General features: G+C 41.9%; 1 protein-coding gene across 4 annotated transcripts in view; it reads right to left on the reverse strand.

Moving 5' to 3' along the window:
- The window catches only part of LOC307010241 (neurexin-1a-like), a 152395-nt gene that overhangs the window by 3918 nt on the left and 133470 nt on the right, over positions 1-15007 (reverse strand). For 3 of the 4 annotated variants that reach the window (XM_079634756.1, XM_079634753.1, XM_079634754.1), the window contains 3 exons: positions 13788-13959; positions 7966-8055; positions 3574-3911 (listed from right to left, as the gene is read on the reverse strand). In XM_079634756.1, the coding sequence (XP_079490882.1) occupies positions 3574-3911; positions 7966-8055; positions 13788-13959 (600 nt within the window). The remainder of the gene's footprint in view (positions 1-3573; positions 3912-7965; positions 8056-13787; positions 13960-15007) is intronic. The other variant, XM_079634755.1, reaches the window with a different exon arrangement.

Here is a 15007-nt window from a genome sequence, read left to right on the forward strand (position 1 = left end):
TTTCTGAAAATTCCACGGACTAAATTAAGCCAGAAAGGGGATCGTGCTTTTTCAGTAGTAGCGCCAAGACTTTGGAATAGCTTGCCATCATATATTAGGGATGCTGACTCTGTACATGTTTTTAAAGTACAACTTAAGACATATCTGTTTGCCATGGCGTATCCGTCTTAAAGGTTTTTATCTTGTTTTTATTCTATTATTATTGTAGTATGTTTTTCTTTCTATTTTTCAGTGAGAATGTAAAGCACATTGGTCAACTTTTGTTGTTTTAATAGTGCTATATAAATAAAGGTGACATTGATATTAAAAAATAAATTTGCCATATTTTTTTATTAAAATGTCACATAAATCAGGCCAGGATTTAACAAATCCCTAAAATATCTTCAGAATACTGCTAAGTGTATAACTGGAGAGTTTGGTGAACATCGGCTGAGATGTGTCACTGGAGAATGACAAAAAACTAGAGAAAAAGGCATTTAAAGATTTGTAATGCAAAGCTTCATACTTTTTTAGTGGAAACAACCATTTACAAACACAATATCTCACCAAATCATTAGCAACAACAATACAAACCACCTAAATCACATCAAACCTTATAAACACAGCAATTATGGCCTTCAACTGAGCAGAAAAACAGTCAAAAACACACATCTGAATGTCAGAGCGCGTCACGTGATGCATCTGAACCAATCACGGTGTCAGAAATTCAGCCAATGAGATTTCGCTTTTAGAGTTAAATGCCCATTGTACTTTCACGATTGGTTGCTGATTAAAAGAAAATTACCATATTTGGATCCGACAGCATTGTAAAGGAGAGAGAGAGAGCGCTGTCCAGCGGTGTGTGAGATTAAAGGAAGCAGAGAGAGATCGTGGAGCAGCGCGTTGATTTGTAACGCCAACTTTTGTTGAATTTCGGAGAAATCTACAGACGCAAATAGACAAAGTGTAGTAAAATAAAGACCTAAATGTGTATTTCTGACTTTTTTTCACCACAAGTCTGACAGAAGACATGTTATTGAAGACAAATATCCCAAAATCTCAAAATTGACCAGTGAAAAAAAACTATGTTTTTGCCTTGCTTGCCTTAAAGACTTACTTTTCTCAATAATTTGTACACGGTCTTTCAGATGCAATTACAGTCTTCTCCTTTCTAATCATATTTCTGTCAGGACCACTATCGTCAAATATGATTGACAATTAGCATATCATTTGGATTGGCGGTCTGGTTCTGTTCTGGGCGAGAACTCCCTGCGCTTCCAGTCTAGCACCAATAACCCCTCAGGGTAAACACAACAGAACCAACATGAATCTATGCAAATATATTTAATTCAAGATTTTAAAGTACAACATAATTCGAGAATTTATTCTGATTCAAGGGGAATCCGAATGCCAAACCCTGACTGAGACAGGTGGAGCTGGGGAGGGAGGAGGGTAAAGCGCTCCTGAGAAACGCCATATCTGCTGATAATACTGATGAGATTATATATGAATACAGTGAGTGTCGTATTCCTATCGGTAGAGGATCGGCTGAGCGTCACTGATCGAGCTTGACTAACGTGACCCGCCAGAACTGACGCTACGCTTGGTTTGAGCCTAAATTTGACATTTGTTTTGTTTTAGACTGAACAGATCATGAAAGCCCAAAGAAAATCTAGACAGTCTGAGAATCCTTTCCTCTTCGGCAAACGAAACACAAGGCCAGAGAAAACTCAGTTTAAGACCGCTGGCTTTCAACTGTACAGACTCGTCAACAGTTCACATGACGGACCTTTCTTTATTCTGTATATGCTTTGGTTCGTTTAGTTGCATTTATTAAAAAATAATTTTTGAGAAAAGCCGCAACAAATTCAGTCATTTTGGGCAGCAAAAATCTGACAAAAGTCCTGTGAAATCCTAATGGGACTGGTAAAATAGATTTGTATTTGTCCTTGAGAGAAAATGTGTTTCCACCGTAGATTCGTACATAACATAAACACACATAACATGTTAAATGATCAACATATCATAATACCATCAAAAGTAGTTGCTGACATCACAAAACAACAACAAGAACAAGAGAGCATACAGGCGAAACTCGAAAAACTAGACTCATGTAAGACTCATTACACGCAAAGTGAGATATTTCAAGCCTTTATTTGTTATAATTGTGATGATTATGGCTTACAGCTTATGAAAACCCCAAATTCAAAATTAGAATATTGTGAAAAGGTTTTCATAAGCTGTAAGCCATAATCATCCAATTTATAACAAATAAAGGCTTGAAATATCTCACTTTGCATGTAATGAGTCTATATAATATATTAGTTTCAGGTTTTAATTTCACCATATTCTAATTCTTCGAGTTTCTCCTGAACATGGCGTATAAATGGCCGATTTGCTATGTGTTTAGAGCTCGTATACAGGAACGAAACTCTTACTGTACCTGGCCTTTCTACACACCGGTAACCTACACCTGTGCCAGAAGACAGGAGGATCAGATATGTGTAAAGTGGCTGGTCTAAATCCTTTAAGATGTTCGCGACATGAATGTCGAGACACTATCCGATAAGTTAGGGGTAGGGATACCAATGTAAGACTGGAAAAACTGGTTGGAGAGATAGACTGTGTATTGGTTATTGGTGTAACCATTTTAAGTGTAAACATAACCTTATTTTGTCATATTGAACCTTTTTAATTCATAGAGTCAGATTAAAACGATTTGAGTACTGTACTTAAGTACACTTTTTGAGTATCTGTACTTTACTTGAGTATATTTTTTTCTGGAAACTTTTTACTTTAACTTCACTACATTTGAAAGACAAATATCGTACTTTTTACTCCACTACATTTCTGTGAAGGTCCTTGAGTAGAAAGTAGTAACGTCAGGGATGATTTGGGTTGCATTTTGGTTTGTAAATGAAAGTCTGGTTGACGTCAGCACTCGAGTGACGGTGGTTTCTGACGTCAACTGATTTTCAACCACAATACAACGTCTGTCCAACGTTGCAGATTAACGTCAATCTGACACTATATGGTCAAACCCAAACGTTGGGTTAAAAATATAGTTTAAAAATTTAACCCAACGGCTGGGTTTGTCCATATTTGTCCCAAAATTGGGTTGAAACATCCCAGCATTTTTTAGAGTGTATATAAATGAAGATGACTTGACATGATACGAGGGTAGGCAGACGGTACTGTAAGTATTACATGCAACAATAATATAACACTGCATTGACATTTACTTTTATACTGAAGTACTTTTAAAACCGAGTACTTCTGTACTTTTACTTAAGTAAAAATCTGTCTTTACAACTTTTACTTGTAACGGAGTAATATTTGACCAGTAGTATCTGTACTTTCACTCAAGTAAGGAAGTTGTGTACTTTGTCCACCTCTGTTTGTTACTGTCCACCTCTTGCATATTTGAATGTGTCTTATTTAACCCAAAATACTTTGTCATGAGAAAAGACGGAACACGCAAGAAACCTTCCCCGTATTATTGGAAACCCTGATTGGACCAGTATAGCGCAGCTTACAATACCAATGGGGAGACAAAGAACTGGTGAGGAGAGGAGAGCGAGAGGAGGCTCTGACCTGCTGGGGTTCCCCCGGTGTGGTGTGTTTGGTCTGGGGGTTGGAGGAGGAGGAGGAGGAGGAGGTGGAGGTGGTGATCTCCATCACTGAGGTAGAGGTCTCCGAGCGATGAACCGTAGCACTGGACTGCGGTGTAATGGAGGACGACTGCGACTCCCCAACCAGCCTCACGCTGCCTTCCATTCGGATGTTGGGATCTCCTTCCACAGCCATGTTAAAAACCTTCAAGCCATTGTAATAGAAACCAGACATTTGTCCCTGGAAGGAGCGGCTGTGGTCTCGTTCCCAGCCGCCGATCTGGATGGTCATCTGGCTATTGAAGATCGTGAGCTGGCGGCCTGTGGGAGAACACAGTTACTGCGATGCAACAGAACCCAGTGCAGACCCAAGACACACACAATGGAGTGATGAAAATAATCACGCCTGAGGAAAAGGTGATTATTCAGGGATTGGCCAATGCAAATGCCCGACAGTGTATCATCGCCGCCATGGAGGGATGCTTATGAAAACAGACATAAAACAACATTGGCAATACACTTAAAGGAGAACACCGGGCAATTTTTAAGTTAATCTTGATCGTTATACCTTTGTGAGTTCTGTCTATAGAAAAAAACCCGAACCGGATTGGTGCTTGAACACGGAGCTGCTACCGCTAATCCCCAGAGCTCACTCAGCTAACAGCAGTTCCATTTCGTTGTCACTTCGAGTTACGTCGAATGACGACGAAATGGGGGTTCGCTTAGAAGCCTATCCTCTTCCAACAGTAGAGAACTCCGCCCCACCATGTGGGTATAAAGGAAGTGAGCTGGCAACATGCAGATATGTTTTTCGCTTCGGAGCCAAGAGCATTCTTCACTCCACAAGCCATTCTGAGATCATCTCTCTTCACTCTTCGAGACGAGCTACTCTTCAGGTGTGACGGCGAATTCCAGCGAGCTTCATATTGCCTGCCGATCTGCGCAGTGCTCTGCCAGTCGTGTGTCTCTCCCTGGGCGCTTCAACACTGCTGTTTGAGTTTTATCTCTCTAAAAGAGCTACACGCGGCGCGTCTTTTTAAAGACGGTTCGCCCGTGTGTTTCTGGGTGCGATACACAGATTAAATCAGCTGATGGGCACGGACGCTGTCTGATGTGTTTGGGCAAACGCACAGACAGTTGTTTGTGGATGCGTCATGTTCTCATTGCGGAGACATGACCATCGCAATGTAACGATCGAGACTCGATGACCTCCTCGAGAGAGAGTCCCCTCATCCACACCCCGATCTATTCTCTCCGCAAGAGGGAATACTTCGGCTGGTGGCCAGGGTGATCAGAGGCTGCTGTGTGGAACCAACCCGACGATCTATCCTCGGTCCACACACGCCTCTTCACATTGCAACCCGTGTGGTATCCGGATGAGATCGCTGACCAGTCCCGGCCAGAGGTCGCGGGCTGGTCCAGCATTTCATTCGATGCCCCGGCAGATGAAATCTTGTCTATCGCCGCATCACAAGGTGGCCGTGAATACGCTGGAGAAGACTCGGCTGTGCTGCCTCCTCCGGGTGTGCCAGCATTGTCTGAGTCTGAACCAGAACTCTGCCATGCTTCCCCGGGCAGTCGCATTGGGCTTGTGTGGAACCCTCCGCCATGTCCCAAGTGCTTAAGGCTGATGATCGGTTTTTGGGGACGCACCGGCACACGTCGGCCGCCCCCAATTCCTTTCTTCCTGGACGTGCATGAAGAGGTCATGAGATTACTCAGCGGCCTCTTCCGCCTTCTCTGCCCTCGATGAGGTTGCGGCCAGTGGGTACACTGGGGTTCCCCCTGTGGAGTGTTCTGTGGCAACACAACTGTGTCCCCACAGCGCCTCCACTGGCGTGGTGGCCCTAAGCACCCACCCACCCCAAAGCATGTAGGTTTTTGTCTACTCCGGTGGCAGAGATCTATAGAGTTGCGGGGCTGGCTGCCACCTCACTGCATGCTTTGCCCATCCTTCAGGTCTACCAGGCCAGGGGTGCTCATTGCTAATGCACGAGGGTGGGGCTGGTCCAGGCCTCTAGCAAGAGCTGCCAAAGAACTGTCACTCCCATCTCTGAGCACACAGAGTTCTCGGACGACAGTGCGCGCCACCCTCGGGTCCCGCCACTCTCGCCCTCCACTGTCACAGAGTTCTCGGATGACAGTGCGCACGCTCACGGGCCTCGCCACTCTCGTCCCCCTCTGTCGCCAGACCCCTGCCAGAGCACGCCCCTGTGGAACGCTGGTCCTTCCCTGGCCTCCTCTGGCAGGACGCGGCTAATGACCGTGCCGCTATGCCACCCACGTCCGGGCCGGTCATTCCGCTTCGCTGCACCCCCGAGGGGACGTCTGTCGTTCGCATGACCCCGCTGGCACAGTCCGTGGGAGCCTGGTTAGAGCTTCCCCCCTGTCCCGCTGGCTCACGCGAACCATCAGGCTCGGCTACGCGATTCAGTTCGCGCGGTCTCCTCCCTGCTTCAGGGGAGTCCGCTTCACTATGGTCGGTGGCAATGCCCCTGTCATGAGAGCGGAGGTCGCCACCCTGCTGGCGAAGGGTGCGATCGAGACTGTCCCTCCAGCCGCAATGAGGTCCGGCTTCTACAGCCCCTACTTCATTGTCCCCCAAAAAAACGGTGGGTTACGGCCAATCCTGGATCTGCGCGTCTTGAACCGTTCCCTTCACAGGCTTCCGTTCAAGATGCTCACGGCCAAACGCATTTTCGAATGTGTGCAGCCACAGGATTGGTTTGCAGCGATCGACCTGAAGGACTCCTACTTTCATTCTCCATTCTTCCTCGACACAGACCGTTCTTGCGGTCGTCCGAGAACTCCCGTTGTAGCCGGAAAAGGTATTGTTGACTGAAGAGTGTGAGGCTAGTTCTTCGTCTGTATACTCGGGTTCGAATAAATAAGGACGACCATCAAACTCAAAAGCCTCTTCCATGAGTTCAAAATCTTCTATATTCTCCATAGTTACGTTACGAACCATTTCTTCTTCATTTGTGAGCAACTCCGATCATCACTCTTCACACACACGACGCTCCTCCTCACACTCTTCACACACACGACGCTCCTCCTCACACTCTTCACACACACGACGCTCCTCCACCTGCACACTTCTATTTACCTTTTCCGGCTACAACGGGAGTTCCCGCGGGACTTCAGCGCGAGACTACAGCTAGCCGTCTAAAACACTATTTAGGTGAATTTAAACAATGGCTAAGTTGCTAAACGCATCTTGTTGTCATGTAAGGACCCTGTTCATGTTGGACACACATTTTAATTGCATGTTGTGTCTGTTAAGAGACACACACACTCTTTATGAATATGCCCCATAACTGCTGTTAGCTGAGTGAGCTCTGGGCATTAGCGGTAGCAGCTCCGTGTTGCAAACACCAATCCGGTTCGGGTTTTTTTCTATAGACAGAACTCACAAAGATATAACGATCAAGATTCACTTAAAAATTGCCCGGAGTTCTCCTTTAAGAAGTGGTACTTTGCTAAAAGGCCTCTTTAATAAATATAATTGAACAGTTGGTTTAGCTCCTAGTGAGATTTTGTAAAGCCGAGTACTGTACATATTCAGCTCAAAAAATCCTAGAGAAAAAGAGGAGAAAGATATTATTTAATGGCTTCTGTCATCATGGAGATGACAATATATCTATCATGGCAATGTTAACTTTATACTCTTATAAACGGCTGGTTTTAATCTTAGTTTAATGGTGTGTAGGTGTGTGAACACAATAGTAATATTTACAAATGAACAATTACAGATATGCCTTTTAGCAAGAGGAGTTGGGTTGGATGCAAAGGTATGGTCATGAAACAAAAGAAAACTGAAGAAGAATTCAATTCAAATCAACACGGAAAAAACAACAAGTGTTCAAAAGATCACATGATTAAACATGCACATCAACATTATTTTATTTCAATGGATATTTAGTTATTTTCTTAACTGCATGTAACATTTTGTTAAAGGGACTCATGCTAATTTAGATTGTATAATTATTATCTATTTATTATAATATTACTATTATCTAATTATTCGTCAAAAATGTGTGAACATACACATGCTACAATTAAAAAAAAAGTTATACAATCAGAATTATTGTTTTAATTTAGGCCTTTAGTTTTTATACTTTAAGTTTAAATTACATTAAACAATCTGTCATTTAAATTTTACATATCAAGCTTATTCAAACTTACATCTACAGTCCCTTTAACCGAAAGTTATGACATAAACTAGTTAATGCAGATTAATACATTAATACAGTGTCCAATAATTACAAGCTACATTTATCTATTTAAATTCCTTTAATTTATTGTTTAAATGGTTTATTTTACATACAACATACTACTTATTGAAGATTATTCTAAGTTTTATCAGTGCTTTTACCTTTGTCGAGTAGCCATTCGTCAACTACTCGACCGAGTCGAAATGGGAATCGCTGTCGAGCGATCGCCAGCCGTTCGCTATCAATGCTTCCTTTAAAGTTTAAAGAGACATTTCATTGGTTACAATCCAAGATCATGGCTTCATTTAGAGCTGGTCAAATAAAAAGATTTTAAATCCTAATTTTTAAGTTGAGATATTATATTTTACACTCAATTTTAGTTGATATACTGTGTATATAAACAGTTAACCGCATAGGTTTGTTTTTAAAGGAACACTCCACCGTGTTTTGAAATAGGGCTTATTCGCCGTCTTTCCTACATTTAGATAGGTGGGTAAATGCATTTTTCTCTCAGTGCATGCATCGTTTTAGTTTGGCAGGGTCGCCGCTAGCTTAGCTTAGCATAATGAATGGAATCCTTTGTTGCCAGCTAGCATGTCCTGAGTAAAAGTGATCAATAATAATACAATAAAAACCCCACCTAATTACTTCTTGTGGCCTACGTATTCACAACGAGTACAAATAGCGATGCAGATTAAGACTAGGCGATTTCCTAGGCAGATATTGATATTGAGTTGTGGGATTTCAGGCGTTGTGTGATATCTCTCCGCCCAAGTAGCAGTGCTTCGCCTGTGCTTCACCCTAATATAGTCCCAATCAATATCTGCCCAGGAAATCGCCTAGTCTTAATCTGCATCGCTATTTGTACTCGTGGTGAATACGCAAGCCACAAGAAGTAATTAAGAGGGGTTTTTTTAATCACTTTTACTCAGGACATGCTAGCTGGCAACAAAGGATTCCATTCATTATGCTAAGCTAAGCTAGCGGCGACCCTGACAAACTAAAACAATGCATGCACTGAGAGAAAAATGCATTTGTCCACCTATCTAAATGTAGGAAAGAGGGTGAATAAGCCCTATTTCAAAAAACGGTGGAGTGTTCCTTTAAACCCCATGCAGAATTTATACAAAAATTAGATTACGTTTTTTTTCGTTATTATTTAATACTGCCCTTCAGAAGCTGCATAAGAGATCTTCATGTTTTCTACAAGGCACATTTACAGCTGTTTGCACACATTTACATGACCTTGGCTCCAAATATAACATGATGTCCAGCAGAGGGCACTCCTCCTGTCTCCGTTGCTTTCCCATCATCAACTACATTTCCCATAACCCATTGCCTGGACTCATTGTGAGCCGCGTTTCCAGTACCTTTCAATTTGTACAAATTTAAATTGCGAATTTACAATACGCCCAATAGAAAAACACAGAAATTTCTCAAAAACTCCCATATATCGCAAACAAGTTTTTACGCTTGCATGAGGTGATTTTTCAGGCAATTCAAAAAGGAGCATTTACAGGTCACCTGACGTATGTAAAAGTCGATAATTCTTTAAAGAAGAATAAGGGGCGTATAAATATAAGGTGCTTTCCTTGTCATTTTACTACAGGGCCGTTGAATGCTTGAATCTGATTGGTTGACGGACGTTCTGAGGTGTGCAATTATATTCAGGGAACCGCACGGCTGAAGTAGTTCCGGCAGGTCTTGACCGCATCACAGATCCATATCACTGCGCGTAGTTAACCGTAATAACGGCACATAGGATACAATTCATAACAAGAAAAACTGCAGCCCCATGCGCTTGATCTGCAATGTTCAATGTCTAACTTCACACTCAATGGAAACATGCAGTTTAATTTGAATAAATACAGTATATAGTCCTATACATAATCAATGGAAAATTAAACTGAATATTTAAATAAATTGATAGTCCTGTTGCACGGGTTTTCGTAATTATTGCAGATTATATAACAAATAAATAATTATTGATAGGCCTATACTTGTTAAAAGGGCTTTGTGTTTCATTTATTAGGCTAGTCTACTATCACTAATAGAAAAAAAGAATGAACGAATTAATTAAAACGGATTGAATTAATAAATAATAATATTGACGCACATGCTTCTCTCTCTCTCTCATAACTGCATTAATAACTGCATAAAGCCGGGGACACACTTACTGTAAGGCTGGGTATGAATGTAATTTGATATGACTGATCATACGTGTGTTCAGTGTGTGTTCACAGCGGTGTTTAAAATCTGCTTCACAGTCAGAGAGTGTGTCAGTCGTGAAGTGTGTGTCCAGCATTACTCTGCTATCAGCGGCTCAAACCTCCACTAACTCTACAACAAACCTCCACTAACTCTACAACAAACCTCCGCTAACTCTACAACAAACCTCCGCTAACTCTACAACAAACCTCCGCTAACTCTACAACAAACCTCCGCTAACTCTACAACAAACCTCCGCTAACTCTACAACAAACCTCCGCTAACTCTACAACAAACCTCCGCTAACTCTACAACAAACCTCCGCTAACTCTACAACAAACCTCCGCTAACTCTACAACAAACCTCCGCTAACTCTACAACAAACCTCCGCTAACTCTACAACAAACCTCCGCTAACTCTACAACAAACCTCCGCTAACTCTACAACAAACCTCCGCTAACTCTACAACAAACCTCCGCTAACTCTACAACAAACCTCCGCTAACTCTACAACAAACCTCCGCTAACTCTACAACGACGTTCTGGAATCAGCAACGGATGGGTTTAGATGCGCAAGGAATTAGTCCTACATACAAGAGCGTTTTAATGACAAAAACTTTACAAACGTCTTGAAATACATCATCTGAACAATATTTCGAGGTGTGGGAACTGTAGGGACTCCGCTTCGCGTTGTGACCGCATTACCACATCGGGTGTGCATTATTTTTCTAATAATTCAACAGCCTGGAGTCAATTATTCCTTACATAATGCTTGGATAACACACACACTTCGATTAATAATAATGGCTAGCGCTGTGGCTGCGATACACATAAACTTATCAACATCCGTTGCCACGATGTTTAGAATGACATCGCGAGAGGAAAAATGACACATAACATCGGTTAATGGAAACGCTGTCCTTTCGCAATAGTTTTTTATCGACATTAAGAAAATATCGCACAAGTTTTGCACAAATCCGTAATGGAAACACGGCTGTGGTCTGATGTATTCCTCCTGTGTGTGATTAACTGGTTTGTGTTCGCTTCATAAGCTCTCTGGTGTGTGTTCTGAGCTGGTTCCCGTATCATGGTCTCGCTCTTCGCTCTGTGTCCTGGATTTCCCGGTTAGCCGGTGTCTTGGACTCTGTTGCTCTCTGGATTGTGTGCCCTGTGGTTTCGACCTTCTGCCGGTTATTTGGATTCTGATTGTGGATTACCCCTAAAAAAGCTTTGTATATCAAACTTCTTTTTACTCCGAAGAATGATTGCGTATGTAACCCTGCTTCCCTGAGTAGAGAAGAAGACGTGTGTGTGTAGCTCTCCAGACTCCTTCGCATCTGCTACGAGTTCCTTTGCAGCACGGCAGTGATTCTATAAGCTTCAGACAACATCTCCCGAAGCACTCGATCCTGTCGCAGCGTGTCTTTCCCTCCTCAGGGAACTGTAGGTCACTGTAACGTAACCCTGGCTCTGTGATAACATGAAGTGAGGTATCTCACTATGGTACGCCTCAGCTCGGACCGGTCCACACCAAAAAGCGATCAGGGAGTCTCACTATGGGATATAGACAACTTCCGTGTCGCTGACATACTGAGGACTGATGTCCATGACCCAACTACAGTGATGTTAGAAATATTGTGTAAATATAATGCAAGTGTAGGATGTTTATGTCTTGGTGCATTAATATAGAGTTCCCCTGTGCAGTCGCATGCATGTGTGTATGGGCTGTAGTGGTTTATAATGTGAACAGTGAAGTATTGATACTTAAAAGTAACTCACATGAGTTAAAGCAGAACTATTGAGAAATAATATTACTCAAGTAGATTAATAAGTAATTACTTCACAAGTTACTTTAGTACATCAACGATGATGCTCAGTGTCGCATTAAAGCATTTCACAAATTACACAATTGCATAAATTATGTTATGAAAATTAAGTAAAATTTAAAAAATGGTTTTAAATTAATATTAAAATATTAATAATGAATACATATTAATTTATGTTAGGATTACTAACTTGTGTTCAAGGATATTATTCTAGGTCTTTATGGCAATTTAATGCTGGCTTTAATTTTAATTTGGAATTCCAATAAACAGTTGTTTACTAAAATTATAGTAACGGTAGGGTTGACAATTCAAGAGAACGTGAGGTAAGAGATGACAATAGCTTTCCATGTTTTAAGTGATTATTTAGACATATCTTGTTAGCACAAAGGCCATCTGTATTCTATAACGACCCATAAAATAACATTCACTTAATATTCACATAACATTTCCTGAATATGTATTGAACTTTTACTGTACCTACAGCTGGGTAAAGGCAAACTTTGTTTGAAATTCCTAATTAAAACTTAAAATGTCTTGCTAAAGACAGACGTCTCATTACACCAGTTGTGTGACACAAAAATACTGCCGACACAATATCATTAGAAACCAACAAAAAGCACTTCCCCTCATGATGTGGTGTTGCCTGGCTATGTATGGGACTGATTAAGTCTATCTTTGCATTTAATTATGAGCAACAAGTTAATGAATGATAATTCTAAAGTATAAATGAATTCAACACCTCTAAACAGTCCTGTAGTCAACACCTTTTAGCGTGTGAAAGGGATAGTTCACCCCAAAATGAAATTTCTGTCATTAATTACTCGCCCTCATGTCGTTCCAAACTCGTAAGAAATTAAGATATTTTTGATGAAATCCGAGAGCTTTCTGTCCCTCCATAGACAGCAAAGTCATTGCAACTTTTAAAGCCCAGAAAGGTAGTAAAGACATTGTTAAAATACTCCATGTGACTCCAGTGGTTCAAAAGTAATGTTATGAATCGACTAGAATACTTTTTGTGCAACTTTATTCAACAATTTCTTCTCTTCTGTGTCAGATCTCCTACACTATTCGCGTAGTAAACAAAGTTCAGCGCTTTCTACGCCAGAATGGAGCCTCGCTATTGGCCGACGCTGGTCACGTGAGCACATGACACATGCGTGTGATGCTGACGCAGGAGCAGCCAATAGTGAGCCGGCGTTCTGGCGTAGAACCAGGAAGTGCTGCATTGTTTACTACATCAACCGCGTAGGAGACTGACGTGGAAGCGAAGAGATTGTTGAATAAAGTCTTTATTTTAAGGGGTTTTCGCGCACAAAAAGTATTCTCGTCGCTTCATAAAATTAAGGCTGAACCACTGGAGTCACATGGACTATTTTAACGATGTCTTTACTACCTTTCTGGGCTTTAAAAGTTGCAATGATGTTGCTGTCCATGGAGGGAAAGAAAGCTCTCGGATTTCATGAAAAATATCTTAATTTGTGTTCCGAAAATGAACGAAGGTCTTACGGGTTTGGAACGACATGAGGGCGAGTAATTAATTACAGAATTTACATTTTTTGATGAACTAACCCTTTAAATGGCCAAAATGACCCAGTGAGCATTAACCCAATGGGCTTTATGCACAGCTGCACTACTTCCTGAACTTTAGCCAGCTCCTTTGTTTCCTGTCTGCCATTATTGGACAAACTAATTAATCCAGGTGTGCCTGACCAACAACAATAATCAGGCACACCTGGATTAATCAGTTTCTCCAATAATGGCAGACAGGAAACAAAGGAGCTGGCTAAAGTTCAGGAAGTAGTGCAGCTGTGCATAAAGTCCATTAACTAACAGGTGGAAAAGAGCCTAATTCTGATTTCATGTTCAGAATTCAATGCAAACACAAACTCGAAGTATTTGCAAACTGAAACTCCTCCAGTGAAGCTCAGGCCGGTGTAGTGGAGTCCTCACCTGTGGGGAATCGCTCAATAACTGGGAGATCGTCCACCTGCAGTGTTGCGTTGCCGCCACTTCTGGTAAACCTCACTATGTGGTATTTCCCATCATTCACAAACTTTGATTTCTCCTCTATGTTGATGTCATCTGTGCCCACGTTAAAGATAGCAGTAACGTAACCTTTGACCTGGAGAAAAACAAACAGAAGGTTGTTGTATTAGTGACATTATAATCTATGCCACCCTCTGTTATATAACTGGAACAAGCATGGAATATTTGTTTGATATTAACAATCAATATACAAAATAAAATACATTTAAATCTTAAGCTTATAACTTAATCAATGACTTGCACTGATTACTCATAATATGTTGTCTGATTTAATTTAATTTAATTTGTTTATTTGTCAGGGACAATGTACAAAATACACTAATCTTACGAAAAGATGTTTTGTACCAGAGTTAGCAAATGCTATTTTCCATCTGCACTTCAACAGTCACAGTTAGACAAACACAATCTGAAAAGCTATATATCATTGACAGTGCACGCTGGAAAAACATGTGAACTGAAATTTAGAAACTTGTAGATCCTTTGGCAGCAAAAACCTCTAGCACATGTTTCCTTCACTTGCACAATCCAGAGAGGGGGAGCTGGAAGTCAAGCTCCACCCATTACATCCAGAGAGGGGGAGCTGGAAGTCAAGCTCCACCCATTACATCCAGAGATCAGGAGCTAGATGTCAAGCTCCACCCATTACATCCAGAGAGGGGGAGCTGGAAGTCAAGCTCCACCAATTACATCCAGAGATCAGGAGCTAGATGTCAAGCTCCACCCATTACATCCAGAGAGGGGGAGCTGGAAGTCAAGCTCCACCCATTACATCCAGAGAGGGGGAGCTGGAAGTCAAGCTCCACCAATTACATCCAGAGAGGGGGAGCTGGAAGTCAAGCTCCACCCATTACATCCAGAGAGGGGGAGCTGGAAGTCAAGCTCCACCAATTACATCCAGAGATCAGGAGCTAGATGTCAAGCTCCACCCATTACATCCAGAGAGGGGGAGCTGGAAGTCAAGCTCCACCCATTACATCCAGAGAGGGGGAGCTGGAAGTCAAGCTCCACCAATTACATCCAGAGATCAGGAGCTAGATGTCAAGCTCCACCCATTACATCCAGAGAGGGGGAGCTGGAAGTCAAGCTCCACCAATTACATCCAGAGATCAGGAGCTAGAAGTCAA

The sequence above is a fragment of the Phoxinus phoxinus genome (assembly GCF_949152265.1).
Source record: "Phoxinus phoxinus genome assembly, chromosome: 14".
NCBI classification, from domain to species: Eukaryota; Metazoa; Chordata; class Actinopteri; order Cypriniformes; family Leuciscidae; genus Phoxinus; species Phoxinus phoxinus.